Below are 13,938 nucleotides of genomic sequence, written 5' to 3'. Positions count from 1 at the left end.
TGGGATTACATACCGTACATCCTTAGTTTGAATAGCGCAAGACATGTAAGATGGTCTAAAAATCATACAAACTCATCACGTGTATAAGTTCCCTCGGTGTATATGATCTTTACAGACATTTCGAGTTTAATTCGATTTGCCAGTAAAACACCGGGACATCGAGAATTAAATTATCGACACGAGATCTGGTCTGAATTAGCGCCGGATTAAACTCATGATTCACCGAGCCGTACGGTGTCTTTTTGCGTTGTCTAGCTCACCGCGGGTTACTATAGGATTTGTGTTATCTTGTATTAGCGCGAGCACCACCGAGGTAAAATGTTTTGAATCTTGTCGATTGACTGATATAACCACGTGATTTTTTTATCCGAATTACCGTCTGCGCGTAAAGGTAATGATTGACTTTATACATAATCCTCACAGTAGCTCGATTCTATTTACATCTTAAGAAACAATGGGAAACAAAATGAAGTGCTGGCTGAATCAAATCTAACCACAGTTGCGGCGAATGCTTCAAAACATCGTTTTTTTGTTGTTTGTCGGAATCTCTTCAGATCAATTTTCCTATAATAGTTGATGGGAATAGAATTGCCCCCACAAAAATATTCGTGATGTATATATATGAATGTGAATGCCGCCACTTGTTCAGATTTTTTCGTAAAAGAATATGGCTACCTAACCATTAAGTATTTACAACATGCTAAACTTGAGGTTTCGAACGCAATCTCAAGAGAAATTCGCCAATAACATCTCATCGACTAGTGCTTTATCACCATACTATTTTCCACGTATCTCGTTGACTTTTTAATCTATCTCGGAACAGAATTCCATGTCAAACGATTTAGATTTCATTTTACATGAAACGTTATCAAATGATAAGTAAGTTTTCGCCCCGTTCAACGGTTGGTATTCACGAGGATCTGCTCTCTATACTCGACGCTCTGAGAAGATAAAACCGCGCATATTTCGAGTTTTATTTCGCAGATAAAAATTTCCTATACGCCGAAACATTCCCTGAGAATAAATGTCCCGAAAAATGACGTATAGGCGCGTATGCGAGATGATAGAATTCTTTACAGATAGCAAAGGTGGACAACTAAAGTCGTGCATAATTTCAAATGAAACCAACATTTAGATAAATCGGGTCAATTGATATTCAGAATAAGGATAGATGACATGAGTATAAATATTTTTCATATTATTTATGATTTTGTGAAAGCGCGCAATAAAATAGAGATTTAGTGCGTATGATTTTATGATGTTCATCAACACGCTGTGCAGGGAAGTAAACTGAAAAGCGAACGGCATCAACCTACTATAAATAAGCGCTATTAAAAGCAATTTCCACCAAATAAACTTTACAAAAAAACACAGCATAGTTAGCCCCGACAACTGTTCATGTGGGGAAAAAATGTAAATTCATCCGAATAACTCGCCAGCTTCCAATAAGTATCCTAAATAAACGAGCGCTAAGCCAGAGCAAAGATAACCGAGATGAGGGATAATTACATCAGTTGAAATCGGCAGCATCATTTGAACAGCTGAACGCGTCAATATCAGAAACATCATGTTCTTTATTATCGGCTCCAGTTTCTCTAAATGTTTCCCTCGTTTTTCTGAATTATCAAATTACAGAAAAAAAATATGAAACAAAGGGTATGATTTTTGCGGTTAAAGAAAAAATTCAATATCCTTTCTCTCCCCCCTCTCTCTCTCTATCTCTCTCCCCCCTCACTCTCTCTTGAAAGCGCCTTAGGTTTCCCCCTGTATTAATAAGAGAGAGAGAAATAGGGAGATGAGTGAAATTCTGTAATAATTGTGGAGCCAGATATTAATTACAGTTTGATCGACTGTGTCATTTGTTTCTCCCCACGTGTGGCGCAATTGCCGTTCGTTATTAAACCACGAGATGATGCGGCTTTCCTAATAACATTCCTGATCTTAATTAATATTTCCCTCTAAGTTCATCTCTTATTTCAGATACTTCACTAGATTCAGTCTGTTTCGGGGTGAAGGTTCGACCGGTTCACGCCAAGCTTGTATACTATCAGAACCTTAAATAGACCTTTCTAATCTAGTAACCTAGGACTCGATGGGTCCGTAAAGGTCCCTTCGAAATTTCAGAACCCTTTCGAAATTATTGATGAGATTCCTAATAGATTTTCTTTCGTAGGCTATCTACGCTTATGAGATTTTATCGCGGGAGCCTTTGGGAATATTTATATATTCATATTCGAACTATAATTTAGTATCTATTTATTGCAAATTGAATCGTTATCTAATAGGACATGGTCAGTATGGACATCTTGACCCTAATATAACTGAATACGATTACTTTCCATTCAACGCGAATTGATCTCATCTTCAACTTCTGTCAAGCAGAAACTGCGTTGGTTAACCCCATCAAGCGATCAAAGTCGCCGATTTTATAGCGTTCATTATCATCCGACAATTCGACCAATCAACATCATTACGACAGACTACGCCCATTAGCGACGCGCAAATCAAGATCTATTGCGGAAAATTAAACTTAATTCACGACAGAATCCAAACATCGAAACGGATTTCCATCAAACCAGACGCAATAATCGCCGGTCGATCGCCTGTTACGATCATAATCCAATTTGTTGGCAGGAGATTCGTCGCTCGCAGACGATACCGCCATTTCGAATAGTATATTATGCCGATTGTTAATGAGGTATTATGTGATGACATCTGAATAATGATTCGAAATAGCTCTAGATTATTCCACATAATCGATGTTGGCTGCTACCGCTGCTGCTGCCGCTGCTGCTTTCTGCGGCTATGAGCAGAAGAAAAATGACGGCAGACGCAAAATGATAAATGAAAGATTATCAGACAATACGGCAATCGAAAAAATATCGCAATGCCCAGTCTTTACATTGGGCCCACGAAATATGCCAGAATGCTCAGGTCCCAGAGTAATATATGAAAATAATCGACTCATGTGTAAGATGTCTAAATTACGAAAGGACTATGTAAGACAACATTTCTTCGGGGTTGAAAGCTATGGCCTCCTAGTAGACGAATTGAGGATCAAGGACTTCACTTTTTGCCCCGTCATAAGAGGACAAAGGCATTCATCCGATTATGAATATAAAAATGATATGGAAATTGCTTTTAGAGAAACACTGTTCACGTAGTTGAACAAAGACTCGGGAGAATCGAACTGTCAGGTTAAAGTTTCATCAATGCGTAAACTAGTGGTCATTTTGACTGGTCAGTAGCGGTCAATGTTGACAGCACTGGTCAGTTCCACGATTTGTAATTCACTACACATAATTATCACAGATTCCTAATAAGACAATAACTGAATTTGTTATGCTGTACGGGTGAATATTTTTGATAACGCGAAATCATCAAGGGACCCGCCAGCTACGTGCGCTTGTCTATTAGGAGGAGATTGAAAATTGGTATTCTTAACAGCAGAATCTTGATCTTTCTTTTATACTTCGCATTGCATCTTTCTTACATTTCCCTAATAAACGTAGCCTTAAATTTTACAAGGAACAAAAAAAGATCTTTTCCTCACTTTCCCTGTTATCTAGGATCGTGCTGCCATCTGCATATCGTAGCAGTAGTTACAAAACGCTCTGAACTCGAGCATCGGGTTTCTGGCATAGCCGATAATTTCGCAAATGAATCACGCTATTTATTGTTACAAGCGGTGTATAATAACCGTAAACTGCAATTCAAAAAGAATCAACTAATTGCAGACAAATGTCAATTTCACGCCAATTAAAAGAAAAATCCCGTTTCCCCGAAAACAAATTATAATTTCTTATCGCACTTTTTAAGAGGCTTTAAACGTGGTGTTATTATGAATGAAAAAGTGATATTACATTTCTATTTACCTGCTTGAACTGTTCTTCGAATGTCCAGTGGTGTCCGCTTTCTGAAGGAGGGTCGCTTGTCGCCGGGGACCGTGAGGGTGGGGGAGGTGCGTACCGATCGTAAATACTCGTCGCCGCCTGCAGAGATTCGTACGGTAAACGATCAGTTTTGATATCGTGATGAGACATAATCGAAGGTCTGTCCCGAGCTGGTGATGTCAGCGCGCCTGTTGCAAGGGGTGACAAACGTTCAGAGTTTGTTATTAAAGATGGCTGCAATGGCGGCGATTCTTGTCGCAACTGAAGCCTATTATTATTTGGTGTCCGTAAATCTAACATATCTGCCGCTTCGGGGGATTGACTTTGGGAGCGATCTTTGCCGTTTTCTCTGGTCACCTGAGCGAGTTCTAGTTGTATTTCGTGTTGTCGTTGCATCGCTTGTTTATGCGCCTTCAATTCTCGTTCGATCTCCTCTCGCTCCTCGCGTTCCTGTTGTCTCAACGATTCGTACAGTTGTCGATGAACCGGGTCTATTTTCGCAGAACTTTCCAATCTGCTCATATCATCGACGCTCACCCCTTCCGAGTCCAAATCCGATTCGTTTAAATCTCCGTTCGACTGGAAACAAAAAGGCGAATTAGAATTTTGTTTAAAAAAATTATGATAAACTAATTTGGTTTTAATCGATGAGATCGCGTTGAATATTTGAAATCTTGTAATTTTGAGTCAGAACTAGCTCTAAACTTGTCACTGTGTGAACGGTCCAAATGTCTGGAAAAAACCTCCATATGTCACAAAAACTATTAAAAGATTTGCCTAATTTATTCTAAGATACAAAAATGTCGGATTCGAATTCACAGGCTGAATCGATCACGAATGTTACAAGTTGCAAAAGTTTAGATTTTGCAATTAATAGAAATAGATGAGATTTCAAAGTACGGTACCAGTTAGTGAGTCAGTGGCGATTTGAAAATTGAATTTAGAATCTACAAAGCTGCGTATCATAATCCGTTTTACAAATCTCAAAATAGACGAGCGAATCTGGCAGATCCTGAGGGCAAAAAGCGTACGCTTTGTACTTATCATTAAACCCGACCGGGGATAGCAGCATCAATTAATTACATATGTATGTTGCCCGGTGATGGGTATATTAATTACAGTGATACTAGACGCACCTGGGCCGCTAGATTAAATTGATCCGAGAAGAACAAATAAATATTTTAGGATAAGCAGACATTCGATTCTCTAGTTACAATTATAAAACACCGTGGAACTATGCACACGTAAGTTAGTTCCATATAGTATTGACTAGATCTGAAACTTTGAAAAAAAATTACAAAAGGTTGCAGCGAGATGAATACAGAAAAATCCGAAACCAAGTCAATTAAACTTGAGAGAAGTTGTTTACGCTTAACTTCTAGAAAGAAATGTGACATAATGAATTTTTTTTTTCATTAATACAGGAAGCTCTAAAATTAAGTTCTTTAAACAAAACTTCAATATGATCACAATATTCCCTAGGTATTATTCATGCTTTTCGGTTTTGATGATATTGAAAATATGATTAAAATGGTTATAAACCGTAAAAGAGACTGGTTCGTGAAATTATCAAAATGTGAAAATTTTTTTTCAATCTGAAGAATAAAACAATTTTGCCACAATTTAAAAAAGATTAAAAAGATTCGTATTCGCACTTGGCGGAATACTTACCACACTATCATCTAAACTGTTTTCACTGTGAGCCATTATTATTATTCCACACTTCGCGAATCAGTTGGCAGAAAGTTTCTAAAGTTTTTCCCCGTACACAGAGCGATCCAGTCGGCAGCTTGTAAAACAATCAAATGTCATCGCACCTTGAACTCCTCCTCCTCATCCGTATCTTTTCCCAGGTAGCATCGCGCGTGTCCGAGTCCAATTAACTTTTCATAAAACTCGGAACTCTGCTCGGCACTTTCCGTGAACGAGCCAATTAATAATCGGTCGTTTTCGCCGGTGCAAGTCATGTGACCGAATAAAATGGCAGCCACGTTGGGAACACGTGGTTGTATTATTGTTTACTTCTGACGTCATGCTACGTCATCAGTGCTGAATGCCGATCATGTGACCAAACAAAATGGCGGTCACATACAAGAAAACCGTGGTGAAAGGTTTTCCACGTGTTGGCGAAAAGATCACCAGAGATACGTTATATTGGAAAAATTTCGAGGTAGGTAGACATTGTGAGCATTGTTTATAGAGTGTTAAGATTGATGCCGACATTCGATCGATTTGAATCAGAGAAAACGGCCGCAAACTGTAGAAATTTCAATTCAAACTCAATTAAATTTATTTAATATCAGGATTCCCAGGAAGTCAATATTTTGTCAATAATTTTGGCATTTATTCTAGTAAGCTCTGTTTCATCAAAATTAACCTAGAAAAATTTTTTTATAACAGTTAGGTTTCGAAGAAGTTTCTGAATAGGGTTTCAGGGTTCCCACCCTTCTTAGCGTTAATAATGATATATTTTTGAAGAAATATATCCCACATTAATGATGTAAATTCCATTTGGATAAGTGTCAAATTTGCAGGTTTTAACTATCTTTATCTTGACGAAAATGGCTACCTTAGTGGAAAAGCAAGGGACTGGACCCCCCCCCCCCCACCGTTCAAAGATTGTCTCCTTGTGAGATCAATTGAACTATCCAACAGTTGGTTAGTCGTGGAAAAAACGTGATCCGAACAACGAAAAGAAACTAACATTTTTATAACCGCTTTTCTTTCTTCCAGTTTCCAGTAACGAAGAAAGAATACGGAGCCGTGTCGTATATCGATTTCTGTCCGGTAAAACCGTACGATTACGCAATAACCAGTTCGGGAAGAGTTCAAATTTACAACGGAGGATCGAGTACCATCGATAAGACGATCTCGAAATTCCGTGAGGTCGCTTATTGCGGAACGTTTCGAAATGACGGTCGATTGTTGGTTGCCGGCGGTGATGACCCGAATATTAAGTTATTCGATGTGTCGACGAAGTCTTTGCTCAGGGCTTTTAGAGGTCACACAGCGTAGGTATAATTATATACTACCGGGTTTATAGATTAAACGTCCAAGACGGGAATTTTACGAGATCACGTTCATGATGAATCCACCCAAAAATTCATAAAGACTAGTTAAATGATAGAAACACAAATTTGGGTTGAACTGTTTCGTGAAACTGAACCTAAATTCTTTCTTCTTCTGTCCAGTCGTCTCCTTTACCTGTGGAGTTAATACGAAACACTTCTTGCTATGATGATTTAATCAAAAATTGGGAGAGCGATTGCCAGTTGTTTTCAACCATATGTCATATCGCGCCTTGCCCTTACCACGTGTGGTTTCTGACACCAGCTTAAATACTAGATTATATTTCACTCAATTAGATTTATAAACGTAGTTTGATAAACATGGGTACAATATTAAAACAGCATTTTGCACCAACAACATTCTATCTCCATATGTTATCATTATTTACTATGCGTATTATCTACTACATGTGCGCATATATATCTTATATCTGCATAAAATATGTAAATTCCGTTTGATCCTCGAACACCATACGTCATACAGGTTTGATTTCAGCAAACAGGACGACCGAATGGAATAGAACTGACGTACGAACTGTAAGGTCTTAACGAAAAAGAACTGATTTGCAGCAAGACGGAAGACAAATAACGATATAATGAAGGCGATCCCGGATTGGTTAAGTGAGGAATTACGTTATTTCCTTGTTACGTCGTGGCCGATTGTGATCGTTCCTGTTTTAACAGATTTGCCTCTTTTAACGTGTACTATAATGGTCGGACAATCCAATTTAATTTCGCAAGCCGCCTATTCGCTGATAACTACGTTCTTCGGAGTCGTGTACTCGTTTGGTATGGGTATGGCGATGGGTATAGAAGGATTATTCTCGCAAGCTTTCGGCGCCAAAAACTATCGTTATTTACGCTTGTTGTTACAGAGAGGATCGTTGATACTGTTTTGTACCGGTTTAGCGATGATGCCGCTTAATTTCACCGCTGACAAAATATTCATACTTTTCGGACAGAATGCGACCGTAGCCGAGGATGCTGGAAGGATGCTGATGTTGCTATCACCCGATAATATTTTCGTGTTTGGTAATGATATTTTGACACGTTTTTTAATGTCTCAGGATATTGTTTTACCGGTTGTTATCGTAGCGATATTCAACAACATTGTCACAGCCATTGTCTGTTACGTCATCGTTATCGTTCTGCATATGCCCAGTCTCGGGGTGACCGTCGCTTTGCTCTTGTTTTTTTTCCTCGGTACTGTTACCATGGCTGTCGGATCTTCTCTGGTTAATAAAGACACTATGGCTATATACAGAATTAATATGGACATGTTTACGAATCTATGGCAGGTCGCTAGTATGGCTCTCGGGTCAACATTAACAGTTATGTCCATCACAGTAGCCCTGACAGTCGGTACGTTCTTGATTGGAACATTTGGAGCTGTTGAACTTGTAGTATTAAGCGTCTCATTGCAAGTCATTTTGTTCACCTGCAACGTATTTTGGGGTATAGCGGAAGCGTGTTGTATGAGAGTTGGTTTCCTGTTATCATCCAGGGACGGTCAGTCAGCCAAACGAGCTCTGTTCTTTTATCAAGGCGTTTCGATGACGATCGCCGTAGTTTTCGGTGCATTGATTTGTGCGATCCATACCGTTTTAGCTCGTGGATTTTCTAATGATAAATCGGTCGAAGCCGAACTGAAATTTACTTTACTGTACATCGGAGGTACTTTGCCGCTATTTGCTGTAGATATTATATTCAATGCTGCCATTCGAGGATGCGCTAAAATAGCTTTCATTTCAATAACGTGTTTCGTGTCTTTAGTAATAGGAACATCGTTAGGTTTAATTTTAATGTATTTTACACCGTTAGGTGCTATGAGTGTGGTATTAGGATACCAGTGTTCTTGCATTTTGAATTCATTGATATTCATTCCGTACGCCATATTTGTTCTAGATTGGGATGAACAATCTAAACTAGCGCACGAGCGAACTAAAGACGATCGAAAGCTTATTCACGGTGGAACTGGAAATGGAGAGTTGGGTTATAGTACGTTTAACCGTACACCCAGTATCACTGTACATGAGGATTTATTATCACAATAACGAATACATTAGAAATAAATCATTAATTAAATCATTAATTATCAAAATCAAAATTTGTAATTGTTCAATTATTTTGTGAGGTGAATTTCTGTAGGTGGTCGATATGGTAGGTATTTTGTACATCAGGCTTTTATTCTTAATTACTTGAGTATGGATCCGCCTCCCGGAATTCTGCAAAAATTTGTTTTACATCTTAATTTTCGATCTTGTGATTTACAAAAACAGTTACTTTTTTTTTTCATTTCTCCCCTCACTTGAACAGAATTCATCACAATTTGTTAATTTTTTTCTGCAGTACTTCCTCCAAAGTTTAATGCGGAAAATACTAAAATAATAGAAAATAATTTCATTTTTATCTTTTTTCCTGTTTCCATCCATTTCATAACGCCTAACACAAATAAAAAATGTCCCTTCACCCTCCCATTATTTTCTTGAAAAATTCGTACTCCGAGTAATTAATGAAGGCCTAAATGACTTCTAACTAATGTCTGCAATTTTTCATACAGAATGTATTTAGTGAATAGAGTCGATGAATTACATGTGCCTTTTACACCACTACATGTTCATTGCATATTCAATCCCAACTGCAACAGTTGCTGATAGGAGGCTCACCACTCAGCCATTAGGTTAACTCCGTGCCCCAAACCGATTATTATCAGTATATGTGTTGAGATGGAAATACGTTTCAATAGTTAAATCCTACATTTACTACCTCCATAATACAACAGCCTGGTTGGATTTGTCAGCCAGGATGACACTTGAATATCAAAAGATTTATTCATTAAATGATTTAGAGTTTTGATTTGATAATTTATTACATATGATTAGAATAAATCTAAAAACTTGGTTGAAATTTGTGTGTGCACATTTCTGTTAGGATGGTTCATTTTATGACTTTCTGTGTACGATAAGGATCAATTGTCCTTGCACAGGATTACCATTATGTTTTAGATATTTTAATATAAGTCCCAAAGATTTCGCTAATACCTGGAATACGTCTTTTATAAAAACAAAGATATGGTTGTTTCATTTAACCAATGAAATATTCACACTTCTTGGACAAAATGTAACTGTAGCTGGCTGTTGGTTTGTTTTTGTTGTGTTATGAGCATCTCATTGGCAGTAATTCCGATGGGGTGTAATATATTTAGGGGTGTAGAGCGAGTGTATTTTCCTGTTACATGCATTTTATCCACAAGCCTTTAAAAACTTTCTCTTATCATTTTAGCCCAGTTCACTTGACGAAGTTTATGTCTGACAATTTACACATTATTTCTGGATCCGATGATAAAACTGTGAGGATTTGGGATTTACCGACAGAACAGGAGGTCATATCATACTCCGAACACAAGGTATTCTAAATCTGTTTTATTATCAAAAAATCTGAAAATTAACGATAAAAGTCTTTGACTTCTCTTTTAATTTCAATGCTCTCATGTTGATTTATCGCTTAAGGGATCATTAATTTATTACATACTCATTAGGGGAGGGGGGAGGGGTAAGTGCAATTGCGTACTGTAATACTTTATGTATATGAAAGAATGGCCGATTTTGCGTACAGGGGGGGATTGAAAAAGTCAAATTTCATGCGTGCGTAATAAATGAATGATCCCTAACCATAAATCATACTGTTACTACTATTGCAACAAATTATGAATTAAATTCGAATTATCTCTAACACAAATCACTGATCCCCATTGACTTAACTATATTTGTTTGTATTTCAGGATCACATAAGATGTGGTTGCGCAAGTCAGGCGAGTAGAGATATAGCAATAACAGGTAGAATATTGAAATGGTCGTCATTTCCAGCATTTCTGCAATGTTTAATTTTGTCTGCTTTTCTTATACTATTTCTAGGTGGATATGATCACCTGGTGAAATTATTTGACACAAGGATGGATTCTAGTGTATTAACAGTAGATCATGGATACCCTGTAGAAAGTGTTCTTATGTTTCCCAGTGGTGGAACTTTCATCTCTGCTGGTCAGTACATCATGCTCATTAGATACATGCATACAAGTTAAACAGGAGCCAATTTTGTATTTATCAGCTTAGCTTCAACTCAGTTCATTGTCGATTGAGTTAGGTAACCCCCCCCCCCTCCTGGTTAAATTACATGACCCTGTTCAACAATTGTTAGTAAGATAAACTTTATCTCTTGACTCTAATAGTTAGTTGAAATACCTGTAACTTATTAACTTGTGGAACTGGAACCCGACTTAAACTGGCCCCAGAATAATATTAGAATACATTTTCAGCTGTTAATGAAGCGATTGTAAACGATAACTGAAGATTATTATTGTTATCTATTTTCAGGTGGTAATTTCATTAAAGTTTGGAGTGCGTTGTCCGGTGGTAAACTACTCGCTAGTGTCAGTAATCACCACAAAACTGTAACTAGTCTCTGTTTCAGTAGTGATTGTAAACGACTTCTGTCTGGTTCTCTAGATAGGTAATATCACTTTAAACTGAGGCAATTCTGAATTAAATGCTCAACCGGCTTTTTCTCAGGCTTGAAGATATGCTTTTCCGGAATATCTAAAGCTAGAAGAGAATTCCAGAATCAGAAGAGATCTATAGAAACCTTCCTTTCTTTATTCGGATGTTGTTTATTTCAATGTACCGTGTATATGTGAAGATCGAATATTTGTCACTTTCAGACATGTTAAAATTTATGATATATCTACCTATCAAGTTGTGCATACTTTGGATTATCCGGGATCAATTCTGAGTGTCGGCATTTCGGTACGTAACCTAGCCCTAAATTTTGTGCTCATAAGTGTGATACATTTCTGTTAAGTTATTTTTGCTTTTTTAAAACAGCCTGATGACAGTTTATTGGCAGTAGGATTGGCAGACGGCCTTCTATCGATACAACATAGGAAAGAACCAGAAGATAGAGATGCAAAACTGATCAAGAAAAACCTGAAAGAAAAGAAAAAAGCGCGTCCATATAGATACGATCTTAGTGGAAAAAACTATGTTCAAACGGTACGGAAAATTCTTTTGAGGAAAGAAACAAAGTTTTGAATTGATGTTTTTCCGGTATTCCGTTGAACGTTGTGGTCTAAAAATTGTTTCCAGAATGAAGAATTTGTACCGAAGCAACAGAAAAATCAGTTAGCAAAATATGATGAATATTTCCGCAAGTTTGAATACACTAAAGCCCTGGATGCAGCATTTCATGTTAGTACATGTTGAAATATGGAAATAAGACACTTGTATAGTTGTTCATATACAGGGCCCGGTTTCATAGACTGAGTATCAAAGTCTTCCCCAGGGGTAAATCCTCAATCTGGGTAACAACCCCCATAGTAACAATGAGAAACCATGGTTATAACTGACGAATTTCAAAATATTCCCAGGGACTACTTTTCTTCCACATCTATGAAACCCAGCCCAGGATTTTAGAGAGGCTGCATTCATTACCCATTCATTGTACTCTTTATAGATTTATGTGCGAAGGAGATATCCAGAGGTAACAATTAGCGTTCTACAGGAATTGATTCGACGCAGAGGTATTAAAGCAGCATTAGCCGGACGAGATGAGAAATCTCTTGAACCAATTTTGCGATTTGCACAAAAGTAAGATTCCCTGGTAATTGTTGAATATAGTCAATACAGTCAAGAGGAAGTTTATTGACATTTTAAGATTTATATTCTATTTTTCAGGAATATCAGTAATCCGAAGTATATGTCAACACTTATCGATATAAGTCTTCTTCTTACAGGTAATGGTCATGTTTTAGGTTCTGGTTTATTTCAGACCAATATCGGCTTTTCTTGTCACTCGTAGGGGTTTTGGAAAATGATTTATCAATATCCTTTAAATCAATTAATTTTATGGGTTAATGTCAGCAAGTGCTCAAAATTGACCAATGACCATTGCGAATGAAGCAAGTTGTTCACATTGCCAGCCAATCAGAAACTGGGCTATTCCAATTGCCAGAGTGCAAATATTGAACAGTGAATAAGAAGGATCACAAGATACGTCTTCATGTCGATGGTGGCAGTACGACTTGACCTATAGTTGCCAAATCAAGTGTTTAGATGTTAGAGAACCAACCACTGCAGTAGGAATACAGTTGAATAATGAAATTTCCGTTTTACAGATATGTATTCGTCTCAAATTGGCCATTCTACCATCATCGATGACCTATTTCTAAGTCTCCAAAGAACCATCTCGCAGGAAACATTGTTCATGAAACAGATGATGCAAACATTGGGAACAATGGATATTTTATTTGCTGCATCGACAAGCCAATTATCTGAAGGAATGTCAACAATGAATATCGACCCTATCGCACCATCAGAAAATGCTGATAGCCTTCGTTTGTGACATTGTAGGCTATAATGTAACTTATGTATATAATTTGAGAAATCTATGTACAGATTATTCACTGCCAAGAATAATAAATATTTTATAACATGAAGTGTTTTATTTTATGATCATGATTTCTTGGCATCGTCTAGGTGGTATCTGCTGTTGTTTCCAGACTTAAATCAAATTCAAATTCCCTGGTTTAAGAGTCAGAATTTCGCACAGCAGGAAATCCGGAACTCATGATTTCGCTCAGAACCATATTCCTTACAAGATAGAATCACAAAATGGCCGATTGAATTTTAAGATCCCCAGTGTGGCAAAAATTCCAGATACGTAGATAGTTGGTTGTCCACGATTTCCTTCTACATTTCATTAAATCTGAATGAACTCTTAAATGAATCAATCATTTATGAAAACAATACTGATATCCGAGTAGAAGTATGAAAGTATTGCGTATTTGGTGGTGCTATGGTAATATATGGATTGGAGTCCTGTTCAAAGTTCTTTGAAAATGAACTAATTTGGACAACATACACTTAACAGAACAAATGAAGTGGAGTCGAGAATGCAGTAGTAAAAGCCAGGATCAAATAAAG

The 13,938-nt window shown here is 37.4% G+C and overlaps 3 protein-coding genes across 3 annotated transcripts in view; 2 read left to right on the top strand and 1 right to left on the bottom strand.

Annotated features, from left to right (window-relative positions):
• LOC141905971 (AT-rich interactive domain-containing protein 3C-like) overlaps nucleotides 1-5,600 on the bottom strand; it is a 34,213-nt gene extending 28,613 nt beyond the window's left edge. Inside the window, exons 1-2 of the mRNA XM_074795099.1 lie at nucleotides 5,565-5,600; nucleotides 3,876-4,472 (exon numbers count right to left, since the gene is read on the bottom strand). Coding sequence (XP_074651200.1) covers nucleotides 3,876-4,472; nucleotides 5,565-5,600 — 633 coding nt within the window. The remainder of the gene's footprint in view (nucleotides 1-3,875; nucleotides 4,473-5,564) is intronic.
• A 362-nt stretch (nucleotides 5,601-5,962) lies between these two features.
• LOC141905387 (U3 small nucleolar RNA-associated protein 15 homolog) lies at nucleotides 5,963-13,444 on the top strand. The gene is made up of 12 exons (XM_074794231.1): nucleotides 5,963-6,063; nucleotides 6,627-6,904; nucleotides 10,244-10,367; nucleotides 10,743-10,797; nucleotides 10,876-11,001; nucleotides 11,335-11,470; nucleotides 11,679-11,763; nucleotides 11,842-12,009; nucleotides 12,103-12,204; nucleotides 12,470-12,603; nucleotides 12,691-12,749; nucleotides 13,131-13,444. The coding sequence occupies exons 1-12, from the start codon at nucleotides 5,971-5,973 to the stop codon at nucleotides 13,355-13,357; spliced, it is 1,587 nt and encodes a 528-aa protein (XP_074650332.1). The 5' UTR covers nucleotides 5,963-5,970; the 3' UTR covers nucleotides 13,358-13,444.
• Nucleotides 7,477-9,015, top strand: LOC141905216 (multidrug and toxin extrusion protein 2-like). The gene has a single exon (XM_074794028.1). It carries the CDS (start codon nucleotides 7,558-7,560, stop codon nucleotides 9,013-9,015), a length of 1,458 nt encoding a protein of 485 aa, XP_074650129.1. The 5' UTR covers nucleotides 7,477-7,557.
• Nucleotides 13,445-13,938: the final 494 nt, after the last annotated feature.

Source organism: Tubulanus polymorphus, chromosome 5 (assembly GCF_964204645.1).
Source record: "Tubulanus polymorphus chromosome 5, tnTubPoly1.2, whole genome shotgun sequence".
Classification (NCBI taxonomy): Eukaryota; Metazoa; Nemertea; class Palaeonemertea; order Tubulaniformes; family Tubulanidae; genus Tubulanus; species Tubulanus polymorphus.
The sequence above is the reverse complement of the archived record's forward strand: the minus strand, read 5'-3'. Positions and strand labels throughout refer to the sequence as shown.